Consider the following 12,285-nt stretch of genomic DNA (forward strand, 5'->3'; position numbering starts at 1 on the left):
TCTCCTCCCCCCCTCTCTCTCTCTCTCTCTCCCCCCTCCTCCTCTCTCTCTCCTCCATCTCTCTCTCCTCTCCCTCTCCTCCCTCTCTCTCCTCCCTCCCCCTTCCCCCTCTCCCTCTCCTCCCTCTCCCCTCTCTCTCCTCCCTCTCCCTCTCTCTCTCCTCCCTCTCTCCTCCCCCCCCTCTCTCTCTCTCCCTCCCCCCTCTCTCCCTCTCCCCTCCCCCCTCTCTCCCCCTCTCCTCCCTCTCTCCCTCTCCTCCCCCTTCCCCCTCCCTCCCTCTCCTCCCCTCTCTCCCTCCCCCCCTCTCTCTCCTCCCCCCTCTCTCTCCCTCCCCCTCTCTCTCTCCTCCCCCTCTCTCTCTCTCTCCCCTCCCCCCTCTCTCTCCTCCCCCCCCTCTCTCTCTCCCCTCCCCCTCTCTCTCTCTCCTCCCCCTCTCTCTCTCTCTCTCCCTCTCCCCCCTCTCTCTCTCTCCCTCCCCTCTCTCTCTCTCTCCTCCCCCCCCTCTCTCTCTTTCTCTCCCCCCCTCTCTCTCTCTCCTCTCCCCCCCTCTCTCCTCTCTCTCCCTCTCCACTCTCTCTCCCTCCCCCTCTCTCTCCTCTCTCCCCCCTCTCCCTCTCCTCACCCCTCTCCCTCCCTCTCCAGTCAGGTCCGGAGAGTCTAAATGGTCTCCAGGAGGGTGTAACTCATCTCTGGCCCATGAGCTGTGGAAGGTCCCTCTGGCTCCTAAAGGTCTTTCAGCCCCTTCCCGCCCCCCTCCCGGCCTCACCAGCCACCCTCAGAAACCCCCTCCACCCTGGGGGGAAGCTCCTCTCCGCTTGGGGGGCTGGGGGCACTCTGACTCCAGATACACACCTGGTGAGACTGCCTGTAACAAGGGGGTGTAGATGTGTTTAACGATGGAGAAATGCACGTGTATGTGTGTGTGGGGGGGAAATGTGTGTGTGTGTGTGTGGGGAAGTGTGTGTGGGGAAATGTGTGTGTGTGTGTTGCCTAATTCACCAAGCTGTGCTGTTTCTCACCTTCAGAAAGTATTCAGACCCCTTTTCTTTGTTACGTTTTACAGTAAAATGGATTCAATATAATTTTTCCCCCCCACATCAATCTACACACAATACCCCATAATGACATCACAATAACCCATAATGACATCACAGTGCCCCATAATGACATCACAGTGCCCCATAATGACATCACAATACCCCATAATGACATCACAGTGCCCCATAATGACATCACAATACCCCATAATGACAAAGCAAAAACAGGTTTTTAGAAATTTTAGCAAATGTATTTAAGATAAACAAACAGAAATACCTTATTTACATAATTATTATTTATTGACATAAGTATTCAAACCCTTTGCTATGAGACTTCAAAAATTGAGCTCAGGTGCATCCTGTTTCCATTGATCATCCTTGATGTTTCTACAACTTGATTAGAGTCCACTTATGGTAAATTCAGTTGATTGGACATGATTTGTAAAGGCACACACCTGTCTATATAAGTTCCCACAGTTGACAGTGGATGTCAGAGCAAAAACAAAGCCATGAAGTTGAAGGAATTGTCCGTAGAGATCCGAGACAGGATTGTGTCGAGGCACAGATCTGGACAAGGGTAGCAAAACATTTCTGCAGCATTGAAGGTCTCCAAGAACACAGTGGCCTCCATCATTCCATCATTCATAAATGGAAGAAGCCACTCCTCAGTAAAAGGCACATGACAGCCTGCTTGGAGTTTACCAAAAGGCAACTAAAGGACTCTCCGACCAAGATTCTCTGGTGTGAAGAAACCAAGATTGAACTCTGTGGCCTGAATTCCAAGCGTCATGTCTGGAGGAAACCTGGCACCATCCCTACGGTGAAGCATGGTGGTGGCAGCATCATGTTGTGGGAATGTTTTTCAGCTGCAGGGACTGGGAGACTAGTCAGGATCGAGGGAAAGATGAACGGAGCAAAGTACAGAGAGTTGTTGTTATGGAGTATTGTGATGTCATTATGGGGTATTGTGATGTCGTTATGGGGTATTGTGATGTCGTTATGGTGTATTGTGATGTCGTTATGGGGTATTGTGATGTCGTTATGGGGTATTGTGATGTCGTTATGGGGTATTGTGATGTCGTTATGGAGTATTGTGATGTCGTTATGGGGTATTGTGATGTCGTTATGGGGTATTGTGATGTCGTTATGGGGTATTGTGATGTCGTTATGGAGTATTGTGATGTCGTTATGGAGTATTGTGATGTCGTTATGGAGTATTGTGATGTCGTTATGGAGTATTGTGATGTCGTTATGGAGTATTGTGATGTCGTTATGGAGTATTGTGATGTCGTTGTGGGGTATTGTGATGTCGTTATGGGGTATTGTGATGTCGTTATGGAGTATTGTGATGTCATTATGGAGTATTGTGATGTCGTTATGGAGTATTGTGATGTCGTTATGGAGTATTGTGATGTCATTATGGAGTATTGTGTGAAGATTGATGAAGGGGAAAAAAAAACAATTTAATCAATTTTAGAATAAGACTGTAACGTAACAAAATGTGTGAAAAAGTCAAGGGGTCTGAATACCCTGATGTCAGACTGTATAATGCTTCCCGAAGGTGCCTGTAGTTCCTGGAACCGTGGCACAAAGGATCATGGGAGAACAAACACCAGAGTCGGTAGGGTACGGCTTGGCCCCCCCAGAGTCGGTAGGGTACGGCTTGGCCCCCCCAGAGTCGGTAGGGTACGGCTTGGCCCCCCCAGAGTCGGTAGGGTACGGCTTGGCCCCCCAGAGTCGGTAGGGTACGGCTTGGCCCCCCCAGAGTCGGTAGGGTACGGCTTGGCCCCCAGAGTCGGTAGGGTACGGCTTGGCCCCCCAGAGTCGGTAGGGTACGGCTTGGCCCCCCCAGAGTCGGTAGGGTACGGCTTGGCCCCCCAGAGTCGGTAGGGTACGGCTTGGCCCCCCAGAGTCGGTAGGGTACGGCTTGGCCCCCCCAGAGTCGGTAGGGTACGGCTTGGCCCCCAGAGTCGGTAGGGTACGGCTTGGCCCCCAGAGTCGGTAGGGTACGGCTTGGCCCCCCCAGAGTCGGTAGGGTACGGCTTGGCCCCCCCAGAGTCGGTAGGGTACGGATTGGCCCTGTAGTGGAAATCAAGTGTGTCTTGGTAATAATCGTCTGTTCTCTCCTGCCACTCAGGTTGTAGTTGGAGTGACGGTAGCAGCAGCTCAGGGAGAACCAACTGGCTCGTTCTCAAGAATCTCACAACTCAGGTAAACACATGCACTTACACACACACACACTTACACACAAACACACACACTCTGGCCTACTATCTACTAGTGTTGTAGGACTTGACTCTGACTTGACCAGTGGGGAAAATCTCTCTTTTGTATAATTCAACATATTAGCGACAACAGCAAATGTGCAACAGTGTCATGAAATGGGGAAAACATGGTTTGATACTTTTAGGAGGACTACCAAGGGCCTAGTGACTAGTTGGCTGCTTTTAGGAGGACTACCAAGGGTCTAGTGACTGGTTGGAGGACTACAAAGGGACTAGTGACTGGTTGGCTGCTTTTAGGAGGACTACCAAGGGTCTAATGACTGGTTGGCTGCTTTTAGGAGGACTACCAAGGGACTAGTGACTGGTTGGCTGCTTTTAGGAGGACTACCAAGGGACTAGTGACTGGTTGGCTGCTTTTAAGAGGAATACCAAGGGACTAGTGACTGGTTGGAGGACTACCAGGGGACTAGTGACTGGTTGGAGGACTACCAGGGGACTAGTGACTGGTTGGCTGCTTTTAGGAGGAATACCAAGGGTCTAATGACTGGTTGGCTGCTTTTAGGAGGACTACCAAGGGTCTAATGACTGGTTGGCTGCTTTTAGGAGGAATACCAAGGGACTAGTGACTGGTTGGAGGACTACCAAGGGTCTAATGACTGGTTGGAGGACTACCAAGGGACTAGTGACTGGTTGGCTGCTTTTAGGAGGACTACCAAGGGTCTAGTGACTGGTTGGCTGCTTTTAGGAGGACTTCCAAGGGTCTAGTGACTGGTTGGCTGCTTTTAAGAGGAATACCAAGGGACTAGTGACTGTTTGGCTGCTTTTAGGAGGACTACCAAGGGACTAGTGACTGGTTGGAGGACTACCAAGGGACTAGTGACTGGTTGGAGGACTACCAAGGGACTAGTGACTGGTTGGAGGACTACCAAGGGACTAGTGACTGGTTGGAGGACTACCAAGGGACTAGTGACTGGTTGGAGGACTACCAAGGGACTAGTGACTGGTTGGAGGACTACCAAGGGTCTAGGGACTGGTTGGAGGACTACCAAGGGACTTGTGACTGGTTGGAGGACTACCAGGGGACTAGTGACTGGTTGGAGGACTACCAAGGGACTTGTGACTGGTTGGAGGACTACCAGGGGACTAGTGACTGGTTGGAGGACTACCAAGGGACTAGTGACTGGTTGGAGGACTACCAAGGGTCTAGTGACTGGTTGTCTGCTTTTAGGAGGACTACCAAGGGACTAGTGACTGGTTGGCTGCTTTTAGGAGGAATACCAAGGGACTACTGACTGGTTGGCTGCTTTTAGGAGGACTACCAAGGGTCTAATGACTGGTTGGCTGCTTTTAGGAGGACTACCAAGGGACTAGTGACTGGTTGGCTGCTTTTAGGAGGACTACCAAGGGACTAGTGACTGGTTGTCTGCTTTTAGGAGGACTACCAAGGGACTAGTGACTGGTTGGCTGCTTTTAGGAGGACTACCAAGGGACTAGTGACTGGTTGGCTGCTTTTAGGAGGACTACCAAGGGACTAGTGACTGGTTGGCTGCTTTTAGGAGGACTACCAAGGGACTAGTGACTGGTTGGCTGCTTTTAGGAGGACTACCAAGGGACTAGTGACTGGTTGGCTGCTTTTAGGAGGAATACCAAGGGACTAGTGACTGGTTGGAGGACTACCAAGGGACTAGTGACTGGTTGGAGGACTACCAGGGGACTAGTGACTGGTTGGAGGACTACCAAGGGACTAGTGACTGGTTGGAGGACTACCAGGGGACTAGTGACTGGTTGGAGGACTACCAAGGGACTAGTGACTGGTTGGAGGACTACCAAGGGACTAGTGACTGGTTGGAGGACTACCAGGGGACTAGTGACTGGTTGGAGGACTACCAAGGGACTAGTGACTGGTTGGAGGACTACCAAGGGACTAGTGACTGGTTGGAGGACTACCAGGGGACTAGTGACTGGTTGGAGGACTACCAAGGGACTAGTGACTGGTTGGAGGACTACCAAGGGTCTAGTGACTGGTTGGCTGCTTTTAGGAGGAATACCAAGGGACTAGTGACTGGTTGGAGGACTACCAAGGGACTAGTGACTGGTTGGAGGACTACCAAGGGACTAGTGACTGGTTGGAGGACTACCAGGGGACTAGTGACTGGTTGGAGGACTACCAAGGGACTAGTGACTGGTTGGAGGACTACCAAGGGACTAGTGACTGGTTGGAGGACTACCAGGGGACTAGTGACTGGTTGGAGGACTACCAAGGGACTAGTGACTGGTTGGAGGACTACCAAGGGTCTAGTGACTGGTTGGCTGCTTTTAGGAGGACTACAAAGGGACTAGTGACTGGTTGGCTGCTTTTAAGAGGAATACCAAGGGACTAGTGACTGGTTGGCTGCTTTTAGGAGGACTACCAAGGGACTAGTGACTGGTTGGCTGCTTTTAGGAGGACTACCAAAGGGACTAGTGACTGGTTGGCTGCTTTTAGGAGGACTACCAAGGGTCTAGTGACTGGTTGGAGGACTACAAAGGGACTAGTGACTGGTTGGCTGCTTTTAGGAGGACTACCAAGGGTCTAGTGACTGGTTGGCTGCTTTTAAGAGGACTACCAAGGGACTAGTGACTGGTTGGCTGCTTTTAGAAGGACTACCAGGGGACTAGTGACTGGTTGACTGCTTTTAAGAGGACTACCAAGGGACTAGTGACTGGTTGGAGGACTACAAAGGGACTAGTGACTGGTTGGCTGCTTTTAGGAGGACTACCAAGGGTCTAGTGACTGGTTGGCTGCTTTTAAGAGGACTACCAAGGGACTAGTGACTGGTTGGCTGCTTTTAGAAGGACTACCAGGGGACTAGTGACTGGTTGGCTGCTTTTAAGAGGACTACCAAGGGACTATTGACTGGTTGGCTGCTTTTAGGAGGACTACCAAGGGACTAGTGACTGGTTGGCTGCTTTTAGAAGGACTACCAGGGGACTAGTGACTGGTTGGCTGCTTTTAAGAGGACTACCAAGGGACTAGTGACTGGTTGGCTGCTTTTAGGAGGACTACCAAGGGACTAGTGACTGGTTGGCTGCTTTTAGGAGGACTACCAAGGGACTAGTGACTGGTTGGCTGCTTTTAGGAGGACTACCAAGGGTCTAGTGACTGGTTGGTTGCTTTTAGGAGGAATACCAAGGGACTAGTGACTGGTTGGCTGCTTTTAGGAGGACTACCAAGGGTCTAGTGACTGGTTGGCTGCTTTTAGGAGGGCTACCAAGGGACTAGTGACTGGTTGGCTGCTTTTAGGAGGACTACCAAGGGACTAGTGACTGGTTGGAGGACTACCAAGGGTCTAGTGACTGGTTGGCTGCTTTTAGGAGGGCTACCAAGGGTCTAGTGACTGGTTGGAGGACTACCAAGGGTCTAGTGACTGGTTGGAGGACTACAAAGGGACTAGTGACTGGTTGGCTGCTTTTAGGAGGACTACAAAGGGACTAGTGACTGGTTGGCTGCTTTTAGGAGGACTACCAAGGGTCTAGTGACTGGTTGGCTGCTTTTAGGAGGACTACCAAGGGACTAGTGACTGGTTGGCTGCTTTTAGGAGGACTACCAAGGGTCTAATGACTGGTTGGAGGACTACCAAGGGACTAGTGACTGGTTGGAGGAATGGCAAGGGACTAGTGACTGGTTGGAGGACTACCAAGGGACTAGTGACTGGTTGGAGGACTACCAAGGGACTAGTGACTGGTTGGAGGACTACCAAGGGACTAGTGACTGGTTGGAGGACTACCAAGGAACTAGTGACTGGTTGGAGGACTACAAAGGGACTAGTGACTGGTTGGCTGCTTTTAGGAGGGCTACCAAGGGTCTAGTGACTGGTTGGCTGCTTTTAGGAGGACTACCAAGGGACTAGTGACTGGTTGGCTGCTTTTAGGAGGACTACCAAGGGTCTAGTGACTGGTTGGCTGCTTTTAGGAGGAATACCAAGGGTCTAGTGACTGGTTGGCTGCTTTTAGGAGGACTACCAAGGGACTAGTGACTGGTTGGCTGCTTTTAGGAGGGCTACCTAGGGACTAGTGACTGGTTGGAGGACTACCAAGGGACTAGTGACTGGTTGGCTGCTTTTAGGAGGACTACCAAGGGACTAGTGACTGGTTGGCTGCTTTTAGGAGGACTACCAAGGGTCTAGTGACTGGTTGGCTGCTTTTAGGAGGAATACGAAGGGGCTAGTGACTGGTTGGCTGCTTTTAGAAGGACTACCAGGGGACTACTGACTGGTTGGCTGCTTTTAGGAGGACTACCAAGGGTCTAGTGACTGGTTGGCTGCTTTTAGGAGGACTACCAAGGGACTAGTGACTGGTTGGAGGACTACCAAGGGTCTAGTGACTGGTTGGAGGACTACCAAGGGTCTAGTGACTGGTTGGAGGACTACCAAGGGACTAGTGACTGGTTGGAGGACTACCAAGGGTCTAGGGACTGGTTGGAGGACTACCAAGGGACTAGTGACTGGTTGGAGGACTACCAAGGGACTAGTGACTGGTTGGAGGACTACCAAGGGACTAGTGACTGGTTGGAGGACTACCAAGGGACTAGTGACTGGTTTGCTGCTTTTAGAAGGACTACCAAGGGACTAGTGACTGGTTGGCTGCTTTTAGGAGTACTACCAAGGGACTAGTGACTGGTTGGCTGCTTTTAAGATGAATACCAAGGGACTAGTGACTGGTTGGCTGCTTTTAGGAGGACTACCAAGGGACTAGTGACTGGTTGGCTGCTTTTAGGAGGACTACCAAGGGACTAGTGACTGGTTGGCTGCTTTTAGAAGGACTACCAAGGGACTAGTGACTGGTTGGCTGCTTTTAGGAGGACTACCAAGGGACTAGTGACTGGTTGGCTGCTTTTAGGAGGACTACCAAGGGACTAGTGACTGGTTGGCTGCTTTTAGGAGGACTACCAAGGGACTAGTGACTTGTTGGAGGACTACAAAGGGACTAGTGACTGGTTGGCTGCTTTTAGGAGGACTACCAAGGGACTAGTGACTGGTTGTCTGCTTTTAGGAGGACTACCAAGGGACTTGTGACTGGTTGGCTGCTTTTAGGAGGACTACCAAGGGACTAGTGACTGGTTGGCTGCTTTTAGGAGGACTACCAAGGGACTTGTGACTGGTTGGCTGCTTTTAGGAGGACTACCAAGGGACTAGTGACTAGTTGGCTGCTTTTAGGAGGACTACCAAGGGTCTAGTGACTGGTTGGAGGACTACAAAGGGACTAGTGACTGGTTGGCTGCTTTTAGGAGGACTACCAAGGGTCTAGTGACTGGTTGGCTGCTTTTAGGAGGACTACCAAGGGACTAGTGACTGGTTGGCTGCTTTTAGGAGGACTACCAAGGGACTAGTGACTTGTTGGAGGACTACAAAGGGACTAGTGACTGGTTGGCTGCTTTTAGGAGGACTACCAAGGGACTAGTGACTGGTTGGCTGCTTTTAGGAGGACTACCAAGGGACTTGTGACTGGTTGGCTGCTTTTAGGAGGACTACCAAGGGACTAGTGACTGGTTGGCTGCTTTTAGGAGGACTACCAAGGGACTAGTGACTGGTTGGCTGCTTTTAGGAGGACTACCAAGGGACTAGTGACTGGTTGGCTGCTTTTAGGAGGACTACCAAGGGACTAGTGACTGGTTGGCTGCTTTTAGGAGGACTACCAAGGGACTTGTGACTGGTTGGCTGCTTTTAGGAGGACTACCAAGGGACTAGTGACTAGTTGGCTGCTTTTAGGAGGACTACCAAGGGACTAGTGACTGGTTGGAGGACTACAAAGGGACTAGTGACTGGTTGGCTGCTTTTAGGAGGACTACCAAGGGACTAGTGACTGGTTGGCTGCTTTTAGGAGGACTACCAAGGGACTAGTGACTGGTTGTCTGCTTTTAGGAGGACTACCAAGGGACTTGTGACTGGTTGGCTGCTTTTAGGAGGACTACCAAGGGACTAGTGACTGGTTGGCTGCTTTTAGGAGGACTACCAAGGGACTTGTGACTGGTTGGCTGCTTTTAGGAGGACTACCAAGGGACTAGTGACTAGTTGGCTGCTTTTAGGAGGACTACCAAGGGCCTAGTGACTGGTTGGAGGACTACAAAGGGACTAGTGACTGGTTGGCTGCTTTTAGGAGGACTACCAAGGGTCTAGTGACTGGTTGGCTGCTTTTAGGAGGACTACCAAGGGACTAGTGACTGGTTGGCTGCTTTTAGGAGGACTACCAAGGGACTAGTGACTTGTTGGAGGACTACAAAGGGACTAGTGACTGGTTGGCTGCTTTTAGGAGGACTACCAAGGGACTAGTGACTGGTTGGCTGCTTTTAGGAGGACTACCAAGGGACTTGTGACTGGTTGGCTGCTTTTAGGAGGACTACCAAGGGACTAGTGACTGGTTGGCTGCTTTTAGGAGGACTACCAAGGGACTAGTGACTGGTTGGCTGCTTTTAGGAGGACTACCAAGGGACTAGTGACTGGTTGGCTGCTTTTAGGAGGACTACCAAGGGACTAGTGACTGGTTGGCTGCTTTTAGGAGGACTACCAAGGGACTTGTGACTGGTTGGCTGCTTTTAGGAGGACTACCAAGGGACTAGTGACTAGTTGGCTGCTTTTAGGAGGACTACCAGGGGACTAGTGACTGGTTGGAGGACTACAAAGGGACTAGTGACTGGTTGGCTGCTTTTAGGAGGACTACCAAGGGACTAGTGACTGGTTGGCTGCTTTTAGGAGGACTACCAAGGGACTTGTGACTGGTTGGCTGCTTTTAGGAGGACTACCAAGGGACTAGTGACTAGTTGGCTGCTTTTAGGAGGACGACCAAGGGACTAGTGACTGGTTGGAGGACGACCAAGGGACTAGTGACTGGTTGGAGGACTACCAAGGGACTAGTGACTGGTCTACTTCAAGGCTGTTACTTCCATTTCTTAACTTCTCTCTCCTCTCCTCCCTCCTCTCCTCCCTCCCCTCTCTCCTCCTCTCCTCCCTCTCCTCCCTCCTCCCCCTCCTCTCCTCCCTCCCCTCCTCTCCTCCCTCCCCTCCTCTCCTCCCTCCCCTCATCTCCTCCCTCCCCTCATCTCCTCTCATCTCCTCCCTCCCTCCTTCCGCTCCTCCCTCTCCTCCATCCTCTCCTCCCTCCTTCCCTCTCTCCTCCCTCCTCCCCTCCTCTCCTATCCTCTCCTCCCCCTTCCCCTCCCCTCCCTCCTCTCCCCCTCCTCCCTCCCTCTCCCCTCTCCTCCCCTCCCTCCAGATGGATGGTTCTACTCTGAGGACTCTCTGTATGCAACATGGTCCTCTGATTACATTCCACCTCAACCTGCCACACGGCAATGCTGTCGTATGTTACAGCTCCAAGGACGAGGCAGCCAAGGCACAGAAGAGTCTGCACATGTAAGACAATTATACACATGCAACTCCCTCCTTCTCTTCATCGCCCTCTTCTCTCTCTCCTCTTCATCGCCCTCTTCTCTCTCTCCTCTTCATCGCCCTCTTCTCTCTCTCCTCTTCATCGCCCTCTTCTCTCTCTCCTCTTCATCGCCCTCTTCTCTCTCTCCTCTTCATCGCCCTCTTCTCTCTCTCTTCTTCATTGCCCTCTCTCTCTCTTCTTCATCGCCCTCTCTCTCTCTTCTTCATCGCCCTCTTCTCTCTCTCCTCTTCATCGCCCTCTTCTCTCTCTCCTCTTCATCGCCCTCTTCTCTCTCTCCTCTTCATCGCCCTCTTCTCTCTCTCCTCTTCATCGCCCTCTTCTCTCTCTCTTCTTCATCGCCCTCTTCTCTCTCTCTTCTTCATCGCCCTCTTCTCTCTCTCTTCTTCATCGCCCTCTCTTCTTCATCGCCCTCTCTCTCTTCATCGCCCTCTCTCTCTTCATCGCCCTCTCTCTCTTCATCGCCCTCTCTCTCTTCATTGACCTCTCTCTCTTCATCGACCTCTCTCTCTTCATCGACCTCTCTCTCTTCATCGACCTCTCTCTTCATCGACCTCTCTCTTTCATCGACCTCTCTCTCTTCATCGACCTCTCTCTCTTCATCGACCTCTCTCTCTTCATCGACCTCTCTCTCTTCATCGACCTCTCTCTCTTCATCGACCTCTCTCTCTTCATCGACCTCTCTCTCTTCATCGCCCTCTCTCTCTTCATCGCCCTCTCTCTCTTCATCGACCTCTCTCTCTTTATCCCTCTCTCCTCTCTCTCCTCTTTATCCCTCTCTCCTCTCTCTCCTCTTTATCCCTCTCTCTCCTCTCTCTCCTCTTTATCCCTCTCTCTCCTCTCTCTCCTCTTTATCCCTCTCCTCTCTCTCCTCTTTATCCCTCTCTCTCCTCTCTCTCCTCTTTATCCCTCTCTCTCCTCTCTCTCCTCTTTATCCCTCTCTCTCCTCTCTCTCCTCTTTATCCCTCTCTCTCCTCTTTCTCCTCTTCATCCCTCTCGTCTCTCTCTCCTCAGGTGCGTACTAGGGAACACTACCATTCTGGCTGAGTTTGCCAGTGAGGAGGAAATCAACCGTTTCTTTGCACAAGGTCAGTCATTGGCCGCTGCCACCCCGGGCTGGCAGGCCATTGGCTCCTCTCAGAGCCGAATGGGCGGAGCCTTGGAGGGTTCCCACCCCTTCCCCAGCCGCGCCCCGGAGCCCAGTCAATGGAACGTCAGTGACCTCCATAGCTCCTCCCTTTGGGGCGGGTTGAACTATTCCACTAGCCTATGGGGCGAGGGCGGGAGGATCAACAGCCCTTCTCCAATCAGCTCCTTCCTCCCCGTGGATCACCTGACAGGGGGCGGGGACTCCATGTAAAGCCCGTGGACAGCGTGGCGACAGACTGAGTCGTCTAGAACCGTTATTAGTCTCAAACACAAAGAAAAAAAGTCCAAGACCAAAAACAAAATGGCTCCTTCTCACTTACAAATATACAGGAAGGGGGTCACCATGTGGAAAATACGTACAGGAAGTAGGGGGGGGTCACCCTGTGGAAAATACATACAGGAAGTAGGGGGGGGTCACCCTGTGGAAAATACGTACAGGAATTAGGGGGGGG

The 12,285-nt window shown here is 51.8% G+C and overlaps 1 protein-coding gene across 1 annotated transcript in view; it reads left to right on the forward strand.

The window, feature by feature from the left end:
* Positions 1-12,044, forward strand: part of LOC135531559 (trinucleotide repeat-containing gene 6A protein-like) — a gene marked incomplete at its 5' end in the record, with an annotated part of 44,282 nt that extends 32,238 nt beyond the window's left edge. Inside the window, 4 exon segments of the mRNA XM_064959568.1 lie at positions 643-855; positions 3,175-3,248; positions 10,511-10,650; positions 11,699-12,044. Coding sequence (XP_064815640.1) covers positions 643-855; positions 3,175-3,248; positions 10,511-10,650; positions 11,699-12,044 — 773 coding nt within the window.
* Between the last annotated feature and the right edge of the window lie 241 nt (positions 12,045-12,285).

This window comes from Oncorhynchus masou, unplaced genomic scaffold, assembly GCF_036934945.1.
Source record: "Oncorhynchus masou masou isolate Uvic2021 unplaced genomic scaffold, UVic_Omas_1.1 unplaced_scaffold_1644, whole genome shotgun sequence".
NCBI lineage: Eukaryota > Metazoa > Chordata > Actinopteri > Salmoniformes > Salmonidae > Oncorhynchus > Oncorhynchus masou.